Source organism: Gymnodraco acuticeps, unplaced genomic scaffold (genome assembly GCF_902827175.1).
Source record: "Gymnodraco acuticeps unplaced genomic scaffold, fGymAcu1.1, whole genome shotgun sequence".
In the NCBI taxonomy this organism is placed as follows: Eukaryota; Metazoa; Chordata; class Actinopteri; order Perciformes; family Bathydraconidae; genus Gymnodraco; species Gymnodraco acuticeps.
Window position 1 is genome coordinate 832070 of NW_022990999.1, and position 20922 is coordinate 852991.

At 43.6% G+C, this 20922-nt stretch overlaps 2 protein-coding genes across 2 annotated transcripts in view; one reads left to right on the forward strand and one right to left on the reverse strand.

The window, feature by feature from the left end:
* Positions 1-398: 398 nt before the first annotated feature.
* On the forward strand, positions 399-3060 carry LOC117559246. Its single transcript, XM_034235923.1, has 3 exons — positions 399-558; positions 1616-1787; positions 2021-3060. The coding sequence occupies exons 1-3, from the start codon at positions 532-534 to the stop codon at positions 3058-3060; spliced, it is 1239 nt and encodes a 412-aa protein (XP_034091814.1). The 5' UTR covers positions 399-531.
* Positions 3061-19533: 16473 nt separating this feature from the next.
* The window catches only part of clcn6 (chloride channel 6), a 33534-nt gene continuing 32145 nt past the window's right edge, over positions 19534-20922 (reverse strand). The window contains exon 23 of the mRNA XM_034235948.1: positions 19534-20478. Coding sequence (XP_034091839.1) covers positions 20398-20478 — 81 coding nt within the window. The 3' untranslated portion in view covers positions 19534-20397. The remainder of the gene's footprint in view (positions 20479-20922) is intronic.

Below are 20922 nucleotides of genomic sequence, written 5' to 3' on the forward strand. Positions count from 1 at the left end.
CTATATAAAAAGGCACGCATGCTGAAAACCCAACCCCAGCAGGGGGATCTCGGGGGGATTCTCCCCCAGGAGATTTTTAGAAATACTAACATAAACTATGCATTCTGGTACACTCTGAGAAGAAAATAAATAGATGTATTACTACCCGACATGTTAATAATATTTGTATGCCATTGTTTGTTTTCCAGAGCAAAGAGGAGATAGTCTGTGTGACTTACTTTAAATTGTGGGTAAGGGTAGATAGCTCCCATTGTTCTGTGACCTGTCAATCATCAAACCGGGGGTCATATTTCATTATGTGTTCATTTGTATCTGAAGTTGTAACCATGGATGTATAAAGAAGAGTTCGACCGCAAAGTTATTCTCCGTGGGGACTTCCGGCAACAATCTTGATTCTGATTGGCCAGAAGACTGAGTAGCATGAAGCTGCAGCGTCGGAGACGACACTTGTAGAACCACACACACAGGTCCCGCGTCACGAGCACACACACAGGTCCCGCGTCACGGCGGCACGTGACGGAGCACGTTCACATGAATGTGAACGTCAACGCAGAGAATGTGAGTAATGTGAAGTGCTTTTACAGTTTTATTTGTTTAACATTAATAACAATTCCGGTGTCTTGAAATGAAGTGTGATTAGCCAACATTAACTATGATAGTGTTAAGGCAATACAAACAAACATCTGTTTGCTTATGATAGCTTCTAACCGTATTAAAGTCTCTAAAAACAACTATTCATTAGCTATAGCTTTCGGCAAAAGCATTAGCAAAAGCATTAGCTTCGTTAGCATATTTGATCATTTGTTTAATGAAACTAGCGTGATTTTGGCAAACCCAACTAGGTGTCATAGTTGATTAATTGAATCACTAATTACAGTAATAGTGTGAGTAATGTGAATCATGTTTTGTTTTTTTAAGTTAACAACTATTCTGTTGTATTGAACAGCCATACCAGCAACAAGTGCTAAATGTCATCTGTTAGCCTATGATGACTCGCTGCAAAACCAACTGTTAACCATTTTGTTTATTTGTTTAATGAAACTGTATGTTATGGTTATGTTATTTGACAGAGGCTTTTATCCAAAGTGACTCACAAAAAACATAAAATAACCATAATTAACATTAGAATTTCAATACAAATAGTTACATAGTCAAGTTACATTACTTATTACATTTGTAACAGGGTAATTACTCATCTGTAACCTACTACATTTAAAAAAGTAAACTTCCCAACCCTAATGATTCATTATAGTCAGCTAATTAATTAAACTTCAACGGATGACAAAAGCATGTCAATATGTCCACTACATTAAATCAGCAGTAGCCTAAGTTCTGTCTTCAGTGTAAATGCTTCTTTAATAGTCATTGTATTACAATTTGAATTCATTGTAAATAATCTTCACTGTGCTGACTGCCTGTTTACCGTTTATCAGACAGTGTCATCATTTTGACATGTTTTGTAATATTGCATGAGGTGTTTTAGTCAGTTATGTCGGCCTATTCTGTAGGTTAGAATCTGTCGTGTCAGAATCTAACAATTAAGCCTAATTTATGTCTGTCTGTGAAATTGTTTCAAAATGTTCAGTTTGACCAATTAGGATCTCTCTTTTTCAAGATGCATATTACAATCCGAGAGGGGAGATCCTTGCCGGACCTTCAACGGTGCACGACGTGTTGCAATGACTTCCACTGCCCGTTCTGTGTCTCTCGTTTATTCTCTCCAACAAAACACTGCAAGGTGAAAAGCCATCTCGAGAGCCACTTCCAGCGTGCAGTTCTCCATGAAGGTAAAGTTAGCTTACATTCTCTTGTGAAATGCAAATGGAGTTGCAATGTGTCTGCATTAAAAGCAGCCTAAATGTTATGATCAGTTCCATTTGAGCAATACATCAAAACAAGTCCTATGATTTGTTTGTGGTGACCAGTTACTTGATCCAGATGTTTGGTATTCATAATTTACACTTTTAAATAATATGATCACAAAATAATAATACTACAATTCTATGTTCTTATGTTTAAGGGTATACCATTCACAGATGTCGATTAAATTGCCGACCAGACTATCATTTTCACTGCTGCTACTGCCAATCCATGCATACTCGCAAATCTGGCTTTGTAAAGCACCTCGCTTTGTGCAAGGCAAAGCACTCTGCCATAACCCCCATCATCCCAGATCCAGCAATCCCCATCATCCCAGATCCATCAACGCCCGTCATCCCAGATCCAGCAATCCCCATCATCCCAGTGCGAAAGATGCAAAGGGTCCGTGTAGAGCCTGTACTCAAGAAAAAATGTCCCATATGCCATGTTCTCATGAATAATTTTTTTTTGAAAAGGCACATGGAAAGAAAGCACTCTGCCAAACAAAAGGACATAACCGCAAGTTCACACCTACCGAGTGAATGCATAGATCCTGAACATGGAGTCTATGCTGTCCACAAAGCCTTCCATGGAACAAGTATTCCTCTGCATGTTCAGAATAAAGTGTGGGGAGAAAATCAGCATGTGTCTTGTGAAAATAATGAGTGCCAGGTGAACCTGGAGTTGGCATGGAGGAGTGGAATTAAAGCCTATCAATGTACACATTTAAAATCCATAACCTACTGTTCATCCTATGCCTCCCCTATTGAGCTTGATGAAGATATTCTAACGGAGATGGTGAACAACAAATGGTTTGGTGAAGATAAAAAGAGCCTCTGCCTCGTTCGGCAAAACCTTGCCAAATGTAACCACGTCCCTTTATCTGTGTACTCGAAAACTGGAACCCCGAAGACAACAAAATATGTATCCTCCATTTGCTGGAGGGAACCCTTCAGCAACAAATGGTTTGGTGAAGATAAAAGAGCCTCTGCCTCGTTCGGCAAAACCTTGCCAAATGTAACCACGTCCCTTTATCTGTGTACTCGAAAACTGGAACCCCGAAGACAACAAAATATGTATCCTCCATTTGCTGGAGGGAACCCTTCAGCCAATATTCAGAGTGCCACGACCAGAGAGGGAACAGCAGACCCTGCCTCACCCCCAGTGAAGAATCAGCAGACCCCGCCTCACCCCCAGTGAAGAATCAGCAGACCCCGCAATAAAAATGTATTCTGAACTGAAATGCCTCTCGGTCAAACTGCTTGTTTATCTTTTGCAGGCTGGTGCATGAACACACTAACAGTTGTTTTTCAGTAATCTAGCACCTCTTCGAAGACACCTTTGATTTATTAATAATAATAATGAAACGAGAATTATGATACTGTAGAAGGAACAGTGTTTAACAGTGTTGTTTTCTTTTGAATAATAATGAAACGAGAATTATAAACATACCCAAAACTAAATTAACAGTGTTGTTTAATATACATATAAAAGACTATATTTTTGAAATTCATTTTTGAAATTCTCAACTAAATTAACAGAATATACATATAAACATTCATGTGAACGTGCAACAGAATATGGTTCCCGTCACGTGACGCGGGTCACGTGGGACCCCGTCACGTGACGCGGGACCTGTGTGGTTCCCGTCACGTGACGCGGGACCTGTGTGTGTGCTCGTGACGCGGGACCTGTGTGTGTGGTTCTACAAGTGTCGTCTCCGACGCTGCAGCTTCATGCTACTCAGTCTTCTGGCCAATCAGAATCAAGATTGTTGCCGGAAGTCCCCACGGAGAATAACTTTGCGGTCGAACTCTTCTTTATACATCCATGGTTACAACTTCAGATACAAATGAACACATAATGAAATATGACCCCCGGTTTGATGATTGACAGGTCACAGAACAATGGGAGCTATCTACCCTTACCCACAATTTAAAAATACAATGACTACCATACAATACATAGCGCTACATACCTGAACGTGTTGTCCTGATATGCTGACACATTGTACTTTGGGTTTTTTCCCCGTTCGTCCCCTTCAAAAAATCTTGACTCAATTGCCCGGACCATTTCTGTAAAGAGGAAAGAAGAAATTCAAGATTATTCACATTGGCAACATAGGACATTTGCACTTAACGAATGGTGTCAGCCTTAACGGGGACCACATACCAGTGAGGAATTATTTCCTCAGAGCCCCCTGATCGATACCATTTTCTCCAATGAAGGAGACAATGATGGTGTTCTGGGGAGGCCTGTTTCTGCCTCGCCCACTGTTTCAGGCCCCTCTGAAGTAGATCTTCCCTTGTGACATTTATTTTAAACATTTTTGAGTTGTCTATTTTCCCCTTGAGGTTGTCCAGGAGGTCTGACAAGCTACATCAAAGAAAAACAATATTTTAAAACATTCAGCTCTGGTGGTAAACATAATCTCTTCGCAATAGATTTTCTGCATACCTGCTCTGCCCTGGTCTGGTCCGGTCAGTGGTGCTTGGCTCTGGCACTTCCTCATTAATGACGCTGGAAAGATGTAACATGTTTTAAATATCCATAAATGAAACCTGAATCCATCAAATGTTCAAATGTAGGATGGCCTCACTAAAAGGGGGGCAAATAAAGTGACTCTACAAAGGAATGCAAATCCAAATGCACAAGGAATTCATACAACAATGTTAGACATGCATTTATTGAAAATACTTTTACCTTTCCTCTGTAACCCCACAGCATTCTCCATGGATATTTATGACCGCCTGTGAAAAGAGTTCTCCACACACCGGACAAGCAACCTGTGACATAAGAGAAAAACATTTACAACAAAAAAAAGAAGATCACATGTTATACAAAGCACAGGAAACATTTTTTCCATTAAGACACAAAAAAGTATTTAAAAAATATATACTAAAAAGAAAGGCCTGTATTGTAGCACTGTAGTTTCCTCACCTTATGACCCGATGATGTTGCCTTATCAGTGGACACCTATAAAATGTCACTGTTACTAATTCACATCATGCGTTTGGATGCTCAAACGTATGAAATAATACTAACAAGGATGAAACCTAAGTTTTGATTGCTTACTTGATTGTCATAGTCCTCTGTGGTGTTGAGAAACTGGACATCATCATCAGACTCATCTGTGTGGGTCTATAAGAGCAAACATCAAACAATAACAGGAGTTATAAGATAGAGTTACCAAAAAACAATGTTATTACAAAGTATGGGATAGGCTGATGGGAACTGTGCTGACATATTTTAAACATCTGTACATCAAACAGGCAGAACAGACAATTTATGTTTCATTCAGCATGCCTTACCTCAAAAGGGACATCAAGCTCTGGGCCAGATATCTGCTCCGGCCTACAACTCTGTACAAGCAGCTGCAAAGGCACATCCTTATAACACGTCATGCACCGTGCCTTTGGCATGCTCTCGAACTCTGGTGCGGTGAGGGCCAAGGGAGAAGTGTCCAAAGTGTGCTGGATGGGCATTATGTAGAGGCAACCCTTGCCTCCCAAGGCCTTCACGAGACTGGCCCCTGAGTAGCCCTCCTCCTCCGGGGATATTACACACAACTTTATTTGACCAGATCCTCCTGTTGGGGTTGAAACATATATTTCTCTTATACGTTGGAAGGTTCATACATTTCAAATCAATTACTTTTATTACAAACATTCTTAAATCAGCTTGTAATAAATAAAATACAAATAGAATCTTCTGCTTTTTACCCGTAGCCTTGTGTATAAGCCAGGCTCCCTCAAGCTCAGCCATCTTGGGGTAGACCTCACAAAGGATATTTGTAATCTATTGATTAGAATGAATGCAAATAGGGGTTAACAAAATGTTCTTTAACTGTATTAGACAGTTTGCATGCCTGTTGGATACACATTACTCATTATGATATCAGTCTTAACACTAAAATATGTAACTTTCTGATAAAGTGATTGTGAGAACACACTTTCTTTTCCAATTTTATTTTGTTGCTCTTATAAAACCAAAGAGTCATATTTACCTTCTTATGGTCAGCATCCGCCGGGACATGTGCAGACCTTCTTCCCAGCCCAGCCTGCAAGAGAATAAGCTCCTCAGAGGGCTTAGGGGTTTTCTCGGAGGAAGAGGCGAGGAAGAAGAATGGAACACGAACAGTTTTAGGGCCTGTTCTTTTCTTTGCACTTTTGGGAAAGGATCTGACGTTTTTGTTTGACCGGAATAGTCCAGGAAAAGACCTGAAAGACAGGGTGGAGATGACATTTAAAGTTTAACAGAACTATTTAAGAAATAATTGTATATTTCCCTGGCTTGAATCCTTTCAAAAGAAGGTAATAAATAATGATTATCTAATTTCAATAAGAATAACATAAATAACAGGTCTAGGCTAACATGGGAATTGTATATATAACAACATTCAAACATGGTCATTTGGTCCAGAACAGAACTCCCTGCACGAACAAGCAGGGTTTGCTGGTGTTCCTGCACTGTCTGCTGTCTGCTTTCCCTGTCCCTGGTCTTCAGTTTTCATTAAACATGATGTAGGTTACATGATGTCAAAAACGTAACATTTATGGGCTATATTCATAGGTTATACACAAATACCAAACATGTTCGTTACCTCAGGTAGAATGCTTTGAGTTAATATTTACATCTCTGCTTTTATACACAGGCTAACATATAAAGTTTCCAAGCTGCCAATGTCCTCCAGTATCCAAGTCAAAATAAATACAATATATAAAACATACCGCCACTCGCTTCTGCCTTCAGTATGGCCAACAGATCCTGTGCCGCTTTGCGCATTTTAGTCTAAGGAAACAGGACAAATAATATATATATATTTAGTTTTACATTCATTTACATTAATTCATTGCTTTAAAATATGAGAATCACCCAGCTAATGTTTGCTAGCTAAATAGCTAACTAAACAGCACACTGACAGGGTAATCATAAAATGGCCTCTAGGTAAACTTGTATTCTACATGTTAACACTGTGGACCTTCATTTTCTTATGTCATCCTGTCAGTCACTAACAGAGGATGGACATAGTACTGTAAAATGATTCTATACATGGGCACAGCATAGCTGTTAAGGATCCGAAATCCATTGGATCCATTGGAACCATCCACACTCTGTGTGCTTGTGTGTGTGTTAGGGCTGTGCAACTAATCCTATTTTAATCGCAATTACGATTTTGGCCTGCCACAATTACAAAAACAACATAATTGAAAAAAATATATTAGTTAGCTTTGCTAGGTTGTGACAGTGCACTACAACATATGTGACCTGCTCTATCGAAATCAGTCGCATTGACCCGAAGACACATTTTGAGTTGTATACACTGTTGGAAAGAGGATATTCCTAGCTTTCTAATGATATCAGGATTGTTTTTGTACTCCAAATATTAAGCGAAATATGTCACATTATATAATGACTGTCACCGAGTCATCATTTTGAGAAAAAGGCCTTCAAAGTTTTCTCTTCTCTGGAATCCATCGATCTGATTGATTAGCGGAGCAAATGATCAAAATACTACGGAGGGAAGATATTTTCGTTTGGATTACTGGTCTGGGGGAAGTGTGTGTTGTGTGTGTATACGTGTGTGTGTTTGTGTAATTTTGCGTTTGTGTGTATTGCGTTTGTTTCCCGGGGAAAACCCTCACGAGAAACACCGGCTGTTGTTATGCCTGCTGTCACGTTAAGTTACTCCGTTCTCCGCTTGTAATTATGCCGTTACAAGCTTCAAAGTTGCTGAAGCTTGCTCAGCTCGTGTACTAACCAGAGTTAGGAAAAGGGACCACATTACTCCTGTTCTGGCTGCCTTACACTGGCTTCCTATAGAACACAGGATATAATTTAAAATTCTTCTTCTCGCCTACAAAGCCCTTAATGGGCAGGCGCCATCTTACCTTAAAGAACTCATTATACCCTACTGTCCTACTAGGGCATTGCGTTCCAAGAATGCAGAGTTGTTGGTTGTTCCTAGAGTCTCTAAAAGTACAATGGGAGCCAGAGCCTTTTCTTATCAAGCTCCACATTTGTGGAATCAGCTTCCAGTTTGTGTTCGGGCGGCAGACACCCTATCCGTTTTTAAGAGTGCGCTTAAGACCTTCCTTTTTGATAAAGCTTATAGTTAGGGCTGATTAGATTCAGCCCCTAGTTTTGCTGATATAGGCTTAGTTTGTCGGGGGACATCTTACTTCTTCCTTCTCTCTGTCTATACCTGTGTACTCTCATGTTCCGATTAACCCAGCTTCCCCAAATGTCTTTCTTTTCATGGATGATCCTGCGGTCCTGTGTCCTGGATCTCCACGGAGCGGCAGCCATCACGAGCAGCTCGGTGTCCAGCACGGACCAATCTAGGCGGATGTTGCAATGAGCTAAGTGAAGCGCTGCTTTGCTTGAAAAGCTCTTATGCTAGTAATAGAAAACGGATCTCCCGTATTTAAGATGAAGATCGCCAATAATGACCATATAAGCATCTAATTCTATTCTTTTATCGGGGTAAACGGAACAGAGAACGTCACGGAAGATGCCAAAAGCTACCAGAAATTGCCCTATGCTGAGGTCTTTGAGGAGCCGGGGGTCTGCAGACTTGAAGACGGCAGTGGTGTTTCCTCCCGTGGCAATGGATTTATCGCACTCCGGGGAAGGCAGAATGAAGCTGACGAGATGAATGTCCTTCCCTTCGAGAACTTTTAATCGGAGCCGTGAGGAAATGTTGGCGGCTTGGGAAATGTAAGGCCTACCTGAAGGAGGAGCTGGAAGGGCAGAAGCCAGGGAATGAGAGGGAGCTACTACTTGTGGATTTGGAAAAACCTGACCCGGCATAAAAACCTGACCCCGGCGGCACGGAGGCAGGAAACACTGCCCTAATCGCAGATGAGGTTGAAGCTCCGGCAGAAACATTTTCCAAGGACTGAAGGCGAGCATCGATTGATAGCATGGAGCTAGCCAGGGATTGCAGGGAGCTGGCTAAGCTACCGTCCGTGAGGGGCTGATTAACGGTGCTCCCGGGCTGGTGAGCCTGGGAAGTGGTTGATTTTTGGCCGGGCGAACTCCTGGAGGGCTAGACTTCCTTGTCCTTTTTCCTCCGCGGCTGCGCCCGCGTCCTCGCCCTGATCTTTCGGGAGAGCTGACTGGGACTGCTGGCATGGTCTGGGGGTACCGTGCCGGAGACTTGGTCGAAAGCTCGCGGAGCTGGGAGAGAGAGAGGGAGGCCTGGGGCTGAGGAAATGCCCTGCTGCTGGAGACGAGCGATGAGGAAGTCTGCCTCTGCTGTACATGAGCTGCTGCGGAAAGCCAAACGAGCGCTCATGCGCCGTTGGCTCGAGGAATTGGAAGCTACCTCGAGTGGTGTGTCGGAGCCGGGATCGAGATCCTTCGAGAAAGGTTCGTGAACGGAATCGGCCAGGTTAGACATCTTGAGGTTTATTTTCCTTTTCTTTAAAGTGCTTTACGAAGGAGGAGTATTGTTTGTACTACCACTTGCATATTGTCACCTGAAATGACAGCTGACAAGAGGGAAGAGCAGATTTAAAGGGATTAGCGGGTGCAACGATAGGCTTGTGAGAATGGAGAGAGGAGTGATTGGTTAGCTGGGGAGTGACGCCCCCGATCACTTAATGAGGGAGGAGAGAGTATTGAAATGACATGTAATATGAATGAAGAGCTTGGTCTCCCTGATTGAACTTGCGCTGAGCTTCATTAAGCAGATGAATCCTTTGCTTGAAAATACGTTTAATTTAAAGCAACAAACATTGGACATCTGGATACCGAAAACTTTTTCTTTGTCATGCAAATTCAACAGTCACTGAAAAAACTGAAAATGATCTTCAGAACTGATGGTTTGTAGTTCCACAGCAGTAAACTGGTAGTGAGGGCCAATAACAAACACATTACCAGCATGTGTCCCAAATAATTTCTTGTGGATTATATAATTTATTTGTTTTAATAAAGTCATTGGTTTAATCATAAACACATCCTGTTCATTAAAAGCAGCTCTGCTCCTCTTTTCAGCACCGTCCATGAGTCAATTCACTGCTTCCACTGTCATATACTGTACATTCACTATGTTAACTCACATTTTAATTCAGTTTTCTTTAGGTTCATTGCTTTTATTGGCAGAGTAAATTAACAATTTATAATATGTACGAATATCAAAGTGATACAAATGTTAAATAGCTGGCACACTGCACACGGGTGACTTTTGACTGCTCTATATCATTTTGAAATCATTATATCTAATTCATTACTACTGAATACAGAAGAGCCCCCATTAGTAAACAGTAAATAGAGATTTCTTAACACAATAATAATAATGATAATAATGGTATCAATGATAGCTGTACAGTCGCACATCAGTGATTTTTACATTGTTATTTTTAGGATAAAATATCTGAATAGCCATTGAAACTACTTTTATGTCCATTGTTACGTTTTGTAGATTCAACCTTTAAAGATTGTCAGTACAATAGCTACAGCTACAGCTTGGGGTCTTTTATAATCCTGAGGGCTTTCTTCCTGAGCCGCTGGGAGTAGAGGTCCTCCATGGATGGTAGCTCCGTCCTGGTGATTTGCTGTGCAGTTTTCAACCCCCTCTGTAGAGTATTACGATTGAGGTGGTGCAGCTGGCGTACCAGGTCGTGATGCAGCCAGTCAGGATCCTCTCTATGGAGCACCTGTAGAAGGTCAGGATACTCTCTATGGTGCACCTGTAGAAGGTGAAGATCCTCTCTATGGAGGACCTGTAGAAGGTCAGGATCCTCTCTATGGTGCACCTGTTGAAGGTCAGGATACTCTCTATGGAGCACCTGTAGAAGGTGAGGATCCTCTCTATGGAGCACCTGTAGAAGGTCAGGATGCTCTCTATGGTGCACCTGTAGAAGGTCAGGATCCTCTCTATGGAGCACCTGTAGAAGGTCAGGATGCTCTCTATGGTGCACCTGTAGAAGGTCAGGATCCTCTCTATGGAGCACCTGTAGAAGGTCAGGATCCTCTCTATGGAGCACCTGTAGAAGGTCAGGATGTTCTCTATGGTGCACCTGTAGAAGGTCAGGATCCTCTCTATGGTGCACCTGTAGAAGGTCAGGATGCTCTCTATGGTGCACCTGTAGAAGGTCAGGATCCTCTCTATGGTGCACCTGTAGAAGGTCAGGATACTCTCTATGGTGCACTTGTAGAAGGTCAGGATCCTCTCTATGGAGCACCTGTAGAAGGTCAGGATCCTCTCTATGGTGCACCTGTAGAAGGTCAGGATCCTCTCTATGGTGCACCTGTAGAAGGTCAGGATCCTCTCTATGGAGCACCTGTAGAAGGTCAGGATACTCTCTATGGAGCACCTGTAGAAGGTCAGGATCCTCTCTATGGAGCACCTGTAGAAGGTCAGGATGCTCTCTATGGTGCACCTGTAGAAGGTCAGGATGCTCTCTATGGTGCACCTGTAGAAGGTCAGGATCCTCTCTATGGTGCACCTGTAGAAGGTCAGGATGCTCTCTATGGTGCACCTGTAGAAGGTCAGGATCCTCTCTATGGTGCACCTGTAGAAGGTCAGGATGCTCTCTATGGTGCACCTGTAGAAGGTCAGGATGCTCTCTATGGTGCACCTGTAGAAGGTCAGGATCCTCTCTATGGAGCACATGAAGAAGGTCAGGATCCTCTCTATGGTGCACCTGTAGAAGGTCAGGATACTCTCTATGGTGCACCTGTAGAAGGTCAGGATCCTCTCTATGGAGCACATGAAGAAGGTCAGGATCCTCTCTATGGTGCACCTGTAGAAAGTCAGTATGCTCTCTATGGAGCACATGTAGAAGGTCAGGATGCTCTCTATGGAGCACCTGTAGAAGGTCAGGATGCTCTCTATGGAGCACATGAAGAAGGTCAGGATCCTCTCTATGGTGCACCTGTAGAAGGTCAGGATCCTCTCTATGGTGCACCTGTAGAAGGTCAGGATCCTCTCTATGGAGCACATGAAGAAGGTCAGGATGCTCTCTATGGTGCACCTGTAGAAGGTCAGGATCCTCTCTATGGAGCACCTGTAGAAGGTCAGGATGCTCTCTATGGTGCACTTGTAGAAGGTCAGGATGCTCTCTATGGTGCACCTGTAGGAGGTCAGGATGCTCTCTATGGTGCACCTGTAGAAGGTCAGGATCCTCTCTATGGTGCACCTGTAGAAGGTGAGGATCCTCTCTATGGTGCACCTGTAGAAGGTCAGGATCCTCTCTATGGTGCACCTGTAGAAGGTCAGGATCCTCTCTATGGTGCACCTGTAGAAGGTGAGGATCCTCTCTATGGTGCACCTGTAGAAGGTCAGGATCCTCTCTATGGTGCACCTGTAGAAGGTCAGGATGCTCTCTATGGTGCACTTGTAGAAGGTCAGGATCCTCTCTATGGTGCACCTGTAGAGGGTCAGGATGCTCTCTATGGTGCACTTGTAGAAGGTCAGGATGCTCTCTATGGTGCACCTGTAGAGGGTCAGGATGCTCTCTATGGTGCACTTGTAGAAGGTCAGGATGCTCTCTATGGTGCACCTGTAGAAGGTCAGGATCCTCTCTATGGAGCACCTGTAGAAGGTCAGGATGCTCTCTATGGTGCACCTGTAGAAGGTCAGGATGCTCTCTATGGTGCACCTGTAGAAGGTCAGGATCCTCTCTATGGTACACCTGTAGGAGGTCAGGATCCTCTCTATGGTACACCTGTAGAAGGTCAGGATCCTCTCTATAGTGCACCTGTAGAAGGTCAGGATGCTCTCTATGGTGCACCTGTAGAAGGTCAGGATCCTCTCTATGGTACACCTGTAGGAGGTCAGGATCCTCTCTATGGTGCACCAGTAGAAGGTCAGGATCCTCTCTATAGTGCACCTGTAGAAGGTCAGGATCCTCTCTATGGTGCACCTGTAGGAGGTCAGGATCCTCTCTATGGTGCACCTGTAGAAGGTCAGGATGCTCTCTATGGTGCACCTGTAGAAGGTCAGGATCCTCTCTATAGTGCACCTGTAGAAGGTCAGGATGCTCTCTATGGTGCACCTGTAGAAGGTCAGGATCCTCTCTATGGTGCACCTGTAGGAGGTCAGGATCCTCTCTATGGTGCACCAGTAGAAGGTCAGGATCCTCTCTATAGTGCACCTGTAGAAGGTCAGGATCCTCTCTATGGTACACCTGTAGGAGGTCAGGATCCTCTCTATGGTGCACCAGTAGAAGGTCAGGATCCTCTCTATAGTGCACCTGTAGAAGGTCAGGATCCTCTCTATGGTGCACCTGTAGAAGGTCAGGATCCTCTCTATAGTGCACCTGTAGAAGATCAGGATCCTCTCTATGGAGCACCTGTAGAAGGTCAGGATCCTCTCTATGGTGCACCTGTAGAAGGTCAGGATACTCTCTATGGTGCACCAGTAGAAGGTCAGGATCCTCTCTATAGTGCACCTGTAGAAGGTCAGGATGCTCTCTATGGTGCACCTGTAGGTCAGGATGCTCTCTATGGAGCACCTGTAGAAGGTCAGGATGCTCTCTATGGTGCACCTGTAGAAGGTCAGGATCCTCTCTATGGAGCACCTGTAGAAGGTCAGGATCCTCTCTATGGTGCACCAGTAGAAGGTCAGGATGCTCTCTATAGTGCACCTGTAGAAGGTCAGGATCCTCTCTATGGTGCACCTGTAGAAGGTCAGGATACTCTCTATGGTGCACCAGTAGAAGGTCAGGATCCTCTCTATGGAGCACCTGTAGAAGGTCAGGATCCTCTCTATAGTGCACCTGTAGAAGGTCAGGATCCTCTCTATGGTGCACCTGTAGAAGGTCAGGATCCTCTCTATGGTGCACCTGTAGAAGGTCAGGATCCTCTCTATGGTGCACCTGTAGAAGGTCAGGATCCTCTCTATGGTGCACCTGTAGAAGGTCAGGATCCTCTCTATGGTGCACCTGAGATTAGGATGCTCTCTATGGAGCACCTGTAGAAGGTCAGGATCCTCTCTATGGTGCACCTGTAGAAGGTCAGGATCCTCTCTATGGTGCACCTGTAGAAGGTCAGGATCCTCTCTATGGTGCACCTGTAGAAGGTCAGGATGCTCTCTATCACCTGTAGAAGGTCAGGATACTCTTTAAATGTCATCCTCAAACACACACCACTCTGTTGTTTCAAACAACTGGCTCAGGAGTCAGACCAGACCCGGTGCCAGAACAAATCTAAAGGGAGGGCATATGATTTTCATGGGAGGGCACACAAAACCGTCATGTGCTGCGGGCCTGCGGCACAATATATATCAAACAGCAAGGCCAACAGCATTGCGCAAAGACGCACACTTATCGCAAATACATACACAAATAAAGGGCAACATAGAAACCACTTTTGAAACATTGTGTGCGTGGCAGCACAAACACTGGTAAATCACGAGCAAGGCACACTGGTTAAGGATGGCAGATTCCTCATCGTTGCACTCGGAGAGAAATAGTAGAGAGGGAGACGATGAACTGCTGTTAGTTCTATTATGGCATTGTGCATGTCGTGAGAGGTGTATGTTGCTGTGTGGGGAATGCTGTCCATTATATTGGCCAACTCTGCATCTTTGTACTGCAGCGTATACTCAAACAGCGATAGGAAGAGCCCACTGCCTGACTCGGACATGCTGTGGAGTGAATCGTGGTCACCTCTGAGAGGGAGTTGGTTGACAGCTAAAACATCTATAATATCAGCGACAGCTGACACGTAATAACGGTTCTGTGCCAGCTGATCTGCACCAAAGTACTCATTTCCTTATTTGTTTCCTCACATATCTGTCTCCCTCTCCACAAACTCTCACATGAAATGTGTTCTTTTGATGCAGCATGCCTTAGCAGTCCTTTATCAGTCTGTAATGAGTGTTTCCAGTCGCAAAAACCTTTGACAGTAAAAGCCGCATCAGATGAAGACGTATTTACTTTAAAGTGTCTACAGTGGAAACAAAAGGCTGCGTCTGCTTTTAACGAATCTTCAAGCCATGGTCTGTTGTTGTACCATGCAGCGGCAAAAGTGCGCTTCTCTTCCTGAAAACAATCTCCCTGGATAACGATCCAGTTTCACCTGTTGGGTTTATTAACCCCAAGATCATCTGGGGCTGTTGGTCTTTGAGCAGTTACTGGCCCAATAGTACCTGTTGATGTGCTGCAAGGTAGCGTCTGTAGTGGAGGCACCGGCACGGAGGAGGAGGAGGATGCTGGCGGGTGTGGTAACGCAGGTGGTGATGGTAGGGGCACAATGAGCTGTGCCTCGGAGGACAGCGTTGGTGGCGGCCGCCTTGATGAGTCATGGATTGGGCTCGCTAACTCAGCCCCGGGGTTTGCCGAGGTCAAGCTTGTGACATTAAGGCATGCTGCTGCAACGGCAGGTGCAGGGTCGCCAGCAGCACCATCGGCTGCAGTTCTTTCATCGCTATTTTGTTTTAATAAATCCTTAGACCTTTTAAGACAATTTCTGATGTCCATTGTGTAATTCAAACATAAATAGGAGTCTACAGAATGCACAATAAACAATAAACAAATCCAGAATAGGCGGCAGAGTGTGACGCTGTGATTGGTCTAAATGTGGACGATTCACAAATCACAACAGACACATGAATTTATTTGACGTAGCCTGCGATTTTTTGTTTTAGTTACTATCTGACATCACATACATCTTAGCATAAAAGTTCACAGTTTATTTATAATTTAAAATATATATATTTTTACATTTTTATAAATAATAAAAATTGTGTTTATTGGGGGAGGGCAGGAATGTCAAATGGGAGGGCCTGGCCCTCCAACGGCGCCGGGCATGAGTCAGACAGGAACAGAATGTTGGAGAGGAGCTCGAAAACATGGCAGCCATCCAGTTAACATGTGTGTCCAATAAGGTGACAATATTGGGGTTAAATATTTATAGAATCCGGACAATAAAGTATAATGGCAGAGCGTGAAGGTATTGCACCATCTTGTAAATCTTGCTGTTCCCTCTCTATAACATTTTGTAGAGAGAGATTTAGTTTGTCGTTTTTTACCCTTTAGTTCCTGCTGTTTTGTATCCACACCAGTGGCGAACCGTCAGGGCCTTCAAGGTATTTAGAGAATACCCTGGAACACTCAGATAAAACAAACAAAAAATCGATTTCATTTATAAATAAAATGTATATAAAATGAATAAATGAGAATCGTATCCGTGTTGTTGATCTGTAATATTAGTGTTACGTTGATTTGTTTGTCCTTCTCGGACCATGCACTACGCATTTCAGTGGTTTTGTGTTAGAAAAGAAAGCAACCAATCAGATCTTGTTCTGGGTAGAATATCCTTCAACCAAGGTATTCTACATCCTTGATAGAATGCTCTGGCCGTTGCACTAAATGAGAGCGTACGTTTGGACTGACAGTTTGATCAACCAATCATATATTGATTTGTAGCCAATGGGCGTATTCTTTCAGTTTCCCTCGGTTCCAGGGTATTCTAGAAGGCCCGCTAGTTAACTGGCTCGAGACAGAGGATCTACTGTAGATGAATGCGATGAAGCAATTCATGCCGTTTTATTGTTTTTAACGTTGAAATGAAAAGTGCCTCAGGTGAAGAGGAAGTAGTTGCGGAATTGTTGTGAGTACCCTTTTCACGACAATTCAGTGATGGACATTATAATGCCGGGGGGGGGGGGGGGGGGGGGGGGGGTGTCCTCAGAAGGTTCAGTTGTGAAAGACACGGTTGGCCACTGATCCACACCATTGGTTGGAAGTGGAAGTTTGAAGCATGGAGGTGGGGGGATTTGGGTTGAGGTCCAGGGGTGGAGGTAAAGGAGCAGACAGCTAGTTGTTTGTGAATTGTGGCAATTTTTGAATTCTAAAATGAGAGGAAAGCGTTGCATTTGTCAGTAGTAAAGGAGTTTGAGAAGGAGTTCATGGGCTTGAGGAGTTTGTTGATGGTGTAGAAAAGTGTTTGGAGTTGGGACCAGATTGGATGATGGAGGAGTAATTGGTGGAGCGAGCGCTGTTGAGTGCATCTATGTTTTGTTGTTGTTGGAGTTTGTAGGCTTCCAGGTGTACATTTGGTCTGTTCTTTTTAGAGAGTTTTTCCAGTTGATGGCACATGGTTTTGACGAATCGTAGTGTCAGTGTACCGGGACCAGAGTGTGTGAAGGAGACAGGTTTGGTTTTAATGGGGGCAATAAGTAACTCTGAATAATCCAACATCAGAAATATGTTATACATTTAGGAAAACATTTGATTAAATAAGATAAATTAGACCAACCTTAACCTGTATAGCTAGCTGGTGGTTTTGACTAATTTAGCGACCTCACAGAATTAATTTGATATTTTATAAAAAAAGATCAACAATTACAGTTAAATCACAAACTTGTAACACACACACACACCACACACACACACACACACACACACACACACACACACACACACACACACACACACACACACACACACACACACACACACACACACACACACACACACACACACACACACACACCTTGTTTGATGAAACAGAACTTGTATTTGAAAAGAAAGAAAGGCACAGACAGAGCACTCTCTTTGTGGAATCACTGCTGAACAAGCACAGGGCCCGTCCTCCACACAAGTCATATGTAACTAAGCAACATGTCATCCTATATTTGCACACAACCTGTCCTGCCATACTAGTAATTAGAATGCATAACATTAAAATAATCATTTTAAAATAACAAACGAGCAATGCCTATATTATATATAGACACAACAGCACGGGTAGCAAATCATAAAAATACAACTGTATAAAAATAATCTCTTAAATTACACATAAAGCAGAGAGAAGAAACAAAAAAGGAATGTTTGATGTATAATATGTTCCAGCCTGACAAACAGTGGACTTCTTGTCCATCAATAAAAGTTGCAATGCCACTTCCTATTACTTGTCTTAGCTGTGAGTCACATTTAAGGGCAATGCAAACAATGCATGAGTACGATGGACCAGAAAAATAATACAGTGCTGATCAACGTATCGCAGAGGACTAACATGAAATAGTAAACACATACGTTTTATAAAAATTAGAGCTTTGCCAGTTTCGCTTGAATAAAGTCCTTTTAACAAAACCTCAGTCAACATAAATCGAGACTGTAAAACCGACCACGCTGACCCGACGGAATGACAGTGACAATATTACCTTGGATTATAAATGCAGAAAAATGATCAAACATGAAACTCTCTTCAGTCTGTGCGGACTCTTTAGTGCATTCGGTCCCACAGTTAATACAAAGGTAAAAACAGTCAAAATCAAAAGTGCTTCAGTGACAGAGAGGATAAAGCATAATAAACTATTTAGAATAATGTTTCACACAGGTGGCAAGGAAACCTTTGCCGATAAACTGTCACCTGCAAACCTTCAAAGGAACACCATCTTTTCCATGATCTTGTCCCTACGTATGCTGCAGCATTTTGAATGAAAAATGTTACGAGACTTTTTGGTCCAGCCTGATAATAAAGAGTTACAATAGTCCAGCCTTGAAGTAACAAATGCATGGACTAGTTTTTCTGCAGTTCAAATTAATAAAAACGGACATGTCTTACTTTCAGATGAAGTGCAGCAGAGAGCCTCACCTGGAACTTAGACTCAAACATTTAATGTGACCAAACTAAAGTGTGTATGTTCAGCAAAGCTTGCTCATTTTCTCCATTTTGTATTTGCAAAGAGAAGAACAACAGTTACATTTACTGACAGGTTAAAGCTCTCAGTCCCTACAACCACGTCACACTGACTGTCCCTCACACTGTCCCTCACACTGTGTTTTTGTCCCTCACAATATCCCTCTGACTGTCCCTCACACTGTTCCTCTGACTGTCCCTCACATGCGGCTTTCACACCAGCGCTTTTCCCTTTCTAGCTCCGACAACGGCATTACGGCGCTCACAACAACAGGGAACTGCGTCGGGTCGATGATCGTGTTGCTTTTAATCACACGAAGCCAGATTAAATTGAATAACAACTTCTCCAACCTTATGCTTTTCTCCAGAGTGCCGTGGTTCATTGTTTATTAATGTGTTTCTGCAGCATTTACCGACCGCTGCAGTGTTGGCTGCTCTTCCACAGGAGTTTATTCTCCTCCGTTAGCTCCGGGTTAGCTCACACTGCAGCGGCCGCTCTAAAGTATTCACTGTCCGACTCACACAAGCAGCTGATACATATCCCCAGTTCCCCTTAGCCTAAGTGAATGTGTGTCATTCTGAATTGACGCTGTTTGGCATCACAACGCTGTTATGAAAGTGTCTCTGGTATAAAATGGGTGATGTTAGCATAGCAACCGAAGCTAAACTGACTACTTGCTATTGCTATCCTATTGTGGCATAAACCGTTTTCTACAGGCACATTTTACCGGCGTATTTTTATTATGATTCTACTTGTGATAGTCGGACACGACAACCTGTGCAGCCCATGTATTGATTCCATCCGATAGCTGCTATAATACAAAACAAAACGTCTGCCTCTCTCCACAATGATCAATAACAGTGAACGGATGGTCAAAGTAAGGTACAAATAAACAGAATCACACGAAGCCTGGTTAGTGTTGCCTGACTTTATAAAGTGTGTTTATAAGTACTACTGCTTGTAGGCAGGCATGACAGTCGACCCATGTTCAGGGGAGGAGGGTTTAGTTTCCTGCACGCCTCGACGTAAGAGAGACGTAAGCGACGCCACCTCTTAGCTCCGAAGCTCTTGCCTCTAGACCGACCATTTTTTGGAGCTGGAAGTGAACCCGATTCCGGAGCTAAGAGCCGGCGCCGCTGCGGTGTGAACAGGAAAAACCGGCGCTTTTCAGGCTCCGGCTCCGAGCCGGAGCTGAAAAAGCGCTGGTGTGAAAGGGGCAACAGTGTCCCTCTGACTGTCCCTCACACTGTTCCTCTGACTGTCCCTCACACTGTTCCTCTGACTGTCCCTCTGACTGTCCCTCACACTGTGTCTCTGACTGTCCCTCACACTGTGTCTCTGACTGTCTAGCTAGCTTTGTTGGACTGGGATTTCTTTATTCTGAATTCTGCTTACCAAGCTCTGATTTGTGGATTGTGTCTCTAGCAGAAACAGCAGACCTGAAATCACTGGAACATATTTCCAGTTTCATCTTTGTGTGACCAGGGAGAAAAACACTGAGAGACTATGAGTACATGGTGGCCACTACAATTCCTGCTGAGACAATACTATCAGTATCAGAGTATTAATACTTTTATAGCCTTGCTGCTGTTGCTCACTGTGTCAATGCACAGCAAGAGTACATCATTCAGCTAGATTAGAGGATGTTAGTGTCATGTTAAACATTTATATCAACATGTTAAAGTCAAATATGTTTAATATGGTTGTATGACAGTACACCTGGTTCATGTGTCAGGCCGTTAGACGGGAGGCAGGCTGGAGGAGGGTTACTATAGCAGCACTGAGGCGTGTCCTGCTGGAGGAATGGACAGCAGGACAGAGTCTGTGTTGAATGGACAGCAGGACAGAGTCTGTGTCGGGAGGACAGCCGGACAGAGTCTGTGTCGGATGGACAGCAGGACAGAGTCTGTGTCGGGAGGACAGCAGGACGTCCAGCCTCAAACACTGATGCTGTGCTGTCGCAGTTTGGCCACAAGGAACTCGTGGGTTAAATTATGTCGTGTGATTATTCCAACAATCTGAAACAGATGGAAGAAAATTAACAAGAGTCCAGACAGAAAACAAAAGCCTGTGCATAGTGGAATAGCTACAGTAAAATGGTAAATGGACTGTACTTATATAGCGCTTTATCCAGTCTTTACGACCCCTCAAAGCGCTTTACATACTACATGTCATTCACCCATTCACACCCATTCACACAGAGCAGTACCACTTGCTCTAGGACCTAACATTCACACACATTCACACACCGTTGGCCATGCCATCGGGAGCAACTCAGGGTTAAGTATCTTGCCCTAGGATACATCGACATGTTGACTGCACGGGTGGGATCGAACCCACAACCTTCTGGTTGAAAGACGACCGCACTCCCTCGCAGCCACAGTCGCCCTACAGTGTTTTTATTTGGGGTTTTCTTCGGGTGTCAGGATCAAAACATTGACTTAAACACGTAATACTGGAGG

What these genes read in the sequence shown, in the direction of transcription:
- LOC117559246 (XM_034235923.1), top strand. Translation starts at nt 532, where the DNA reads ATGAATGTGAACGTCAACGCAGAGAAT. An exon ending in TGAACGTCAACGCAGAGAAT is followed by an intron (nt 559 to 1,615) that starts GTGAGTAATGTG and finishes CTCTTTTTCAAG; the next exon opens with ATGCATATTACAATCCGAGA. An exon ending in GCGTGCAGTTCTCCATGAAG is followed by an intron (nt 1,788 to 2,020) that starts GTAAAGTTAGCT and finishes CTTATGTTTAAG; the next exon opens with GGTATACCATTCACAGATGT.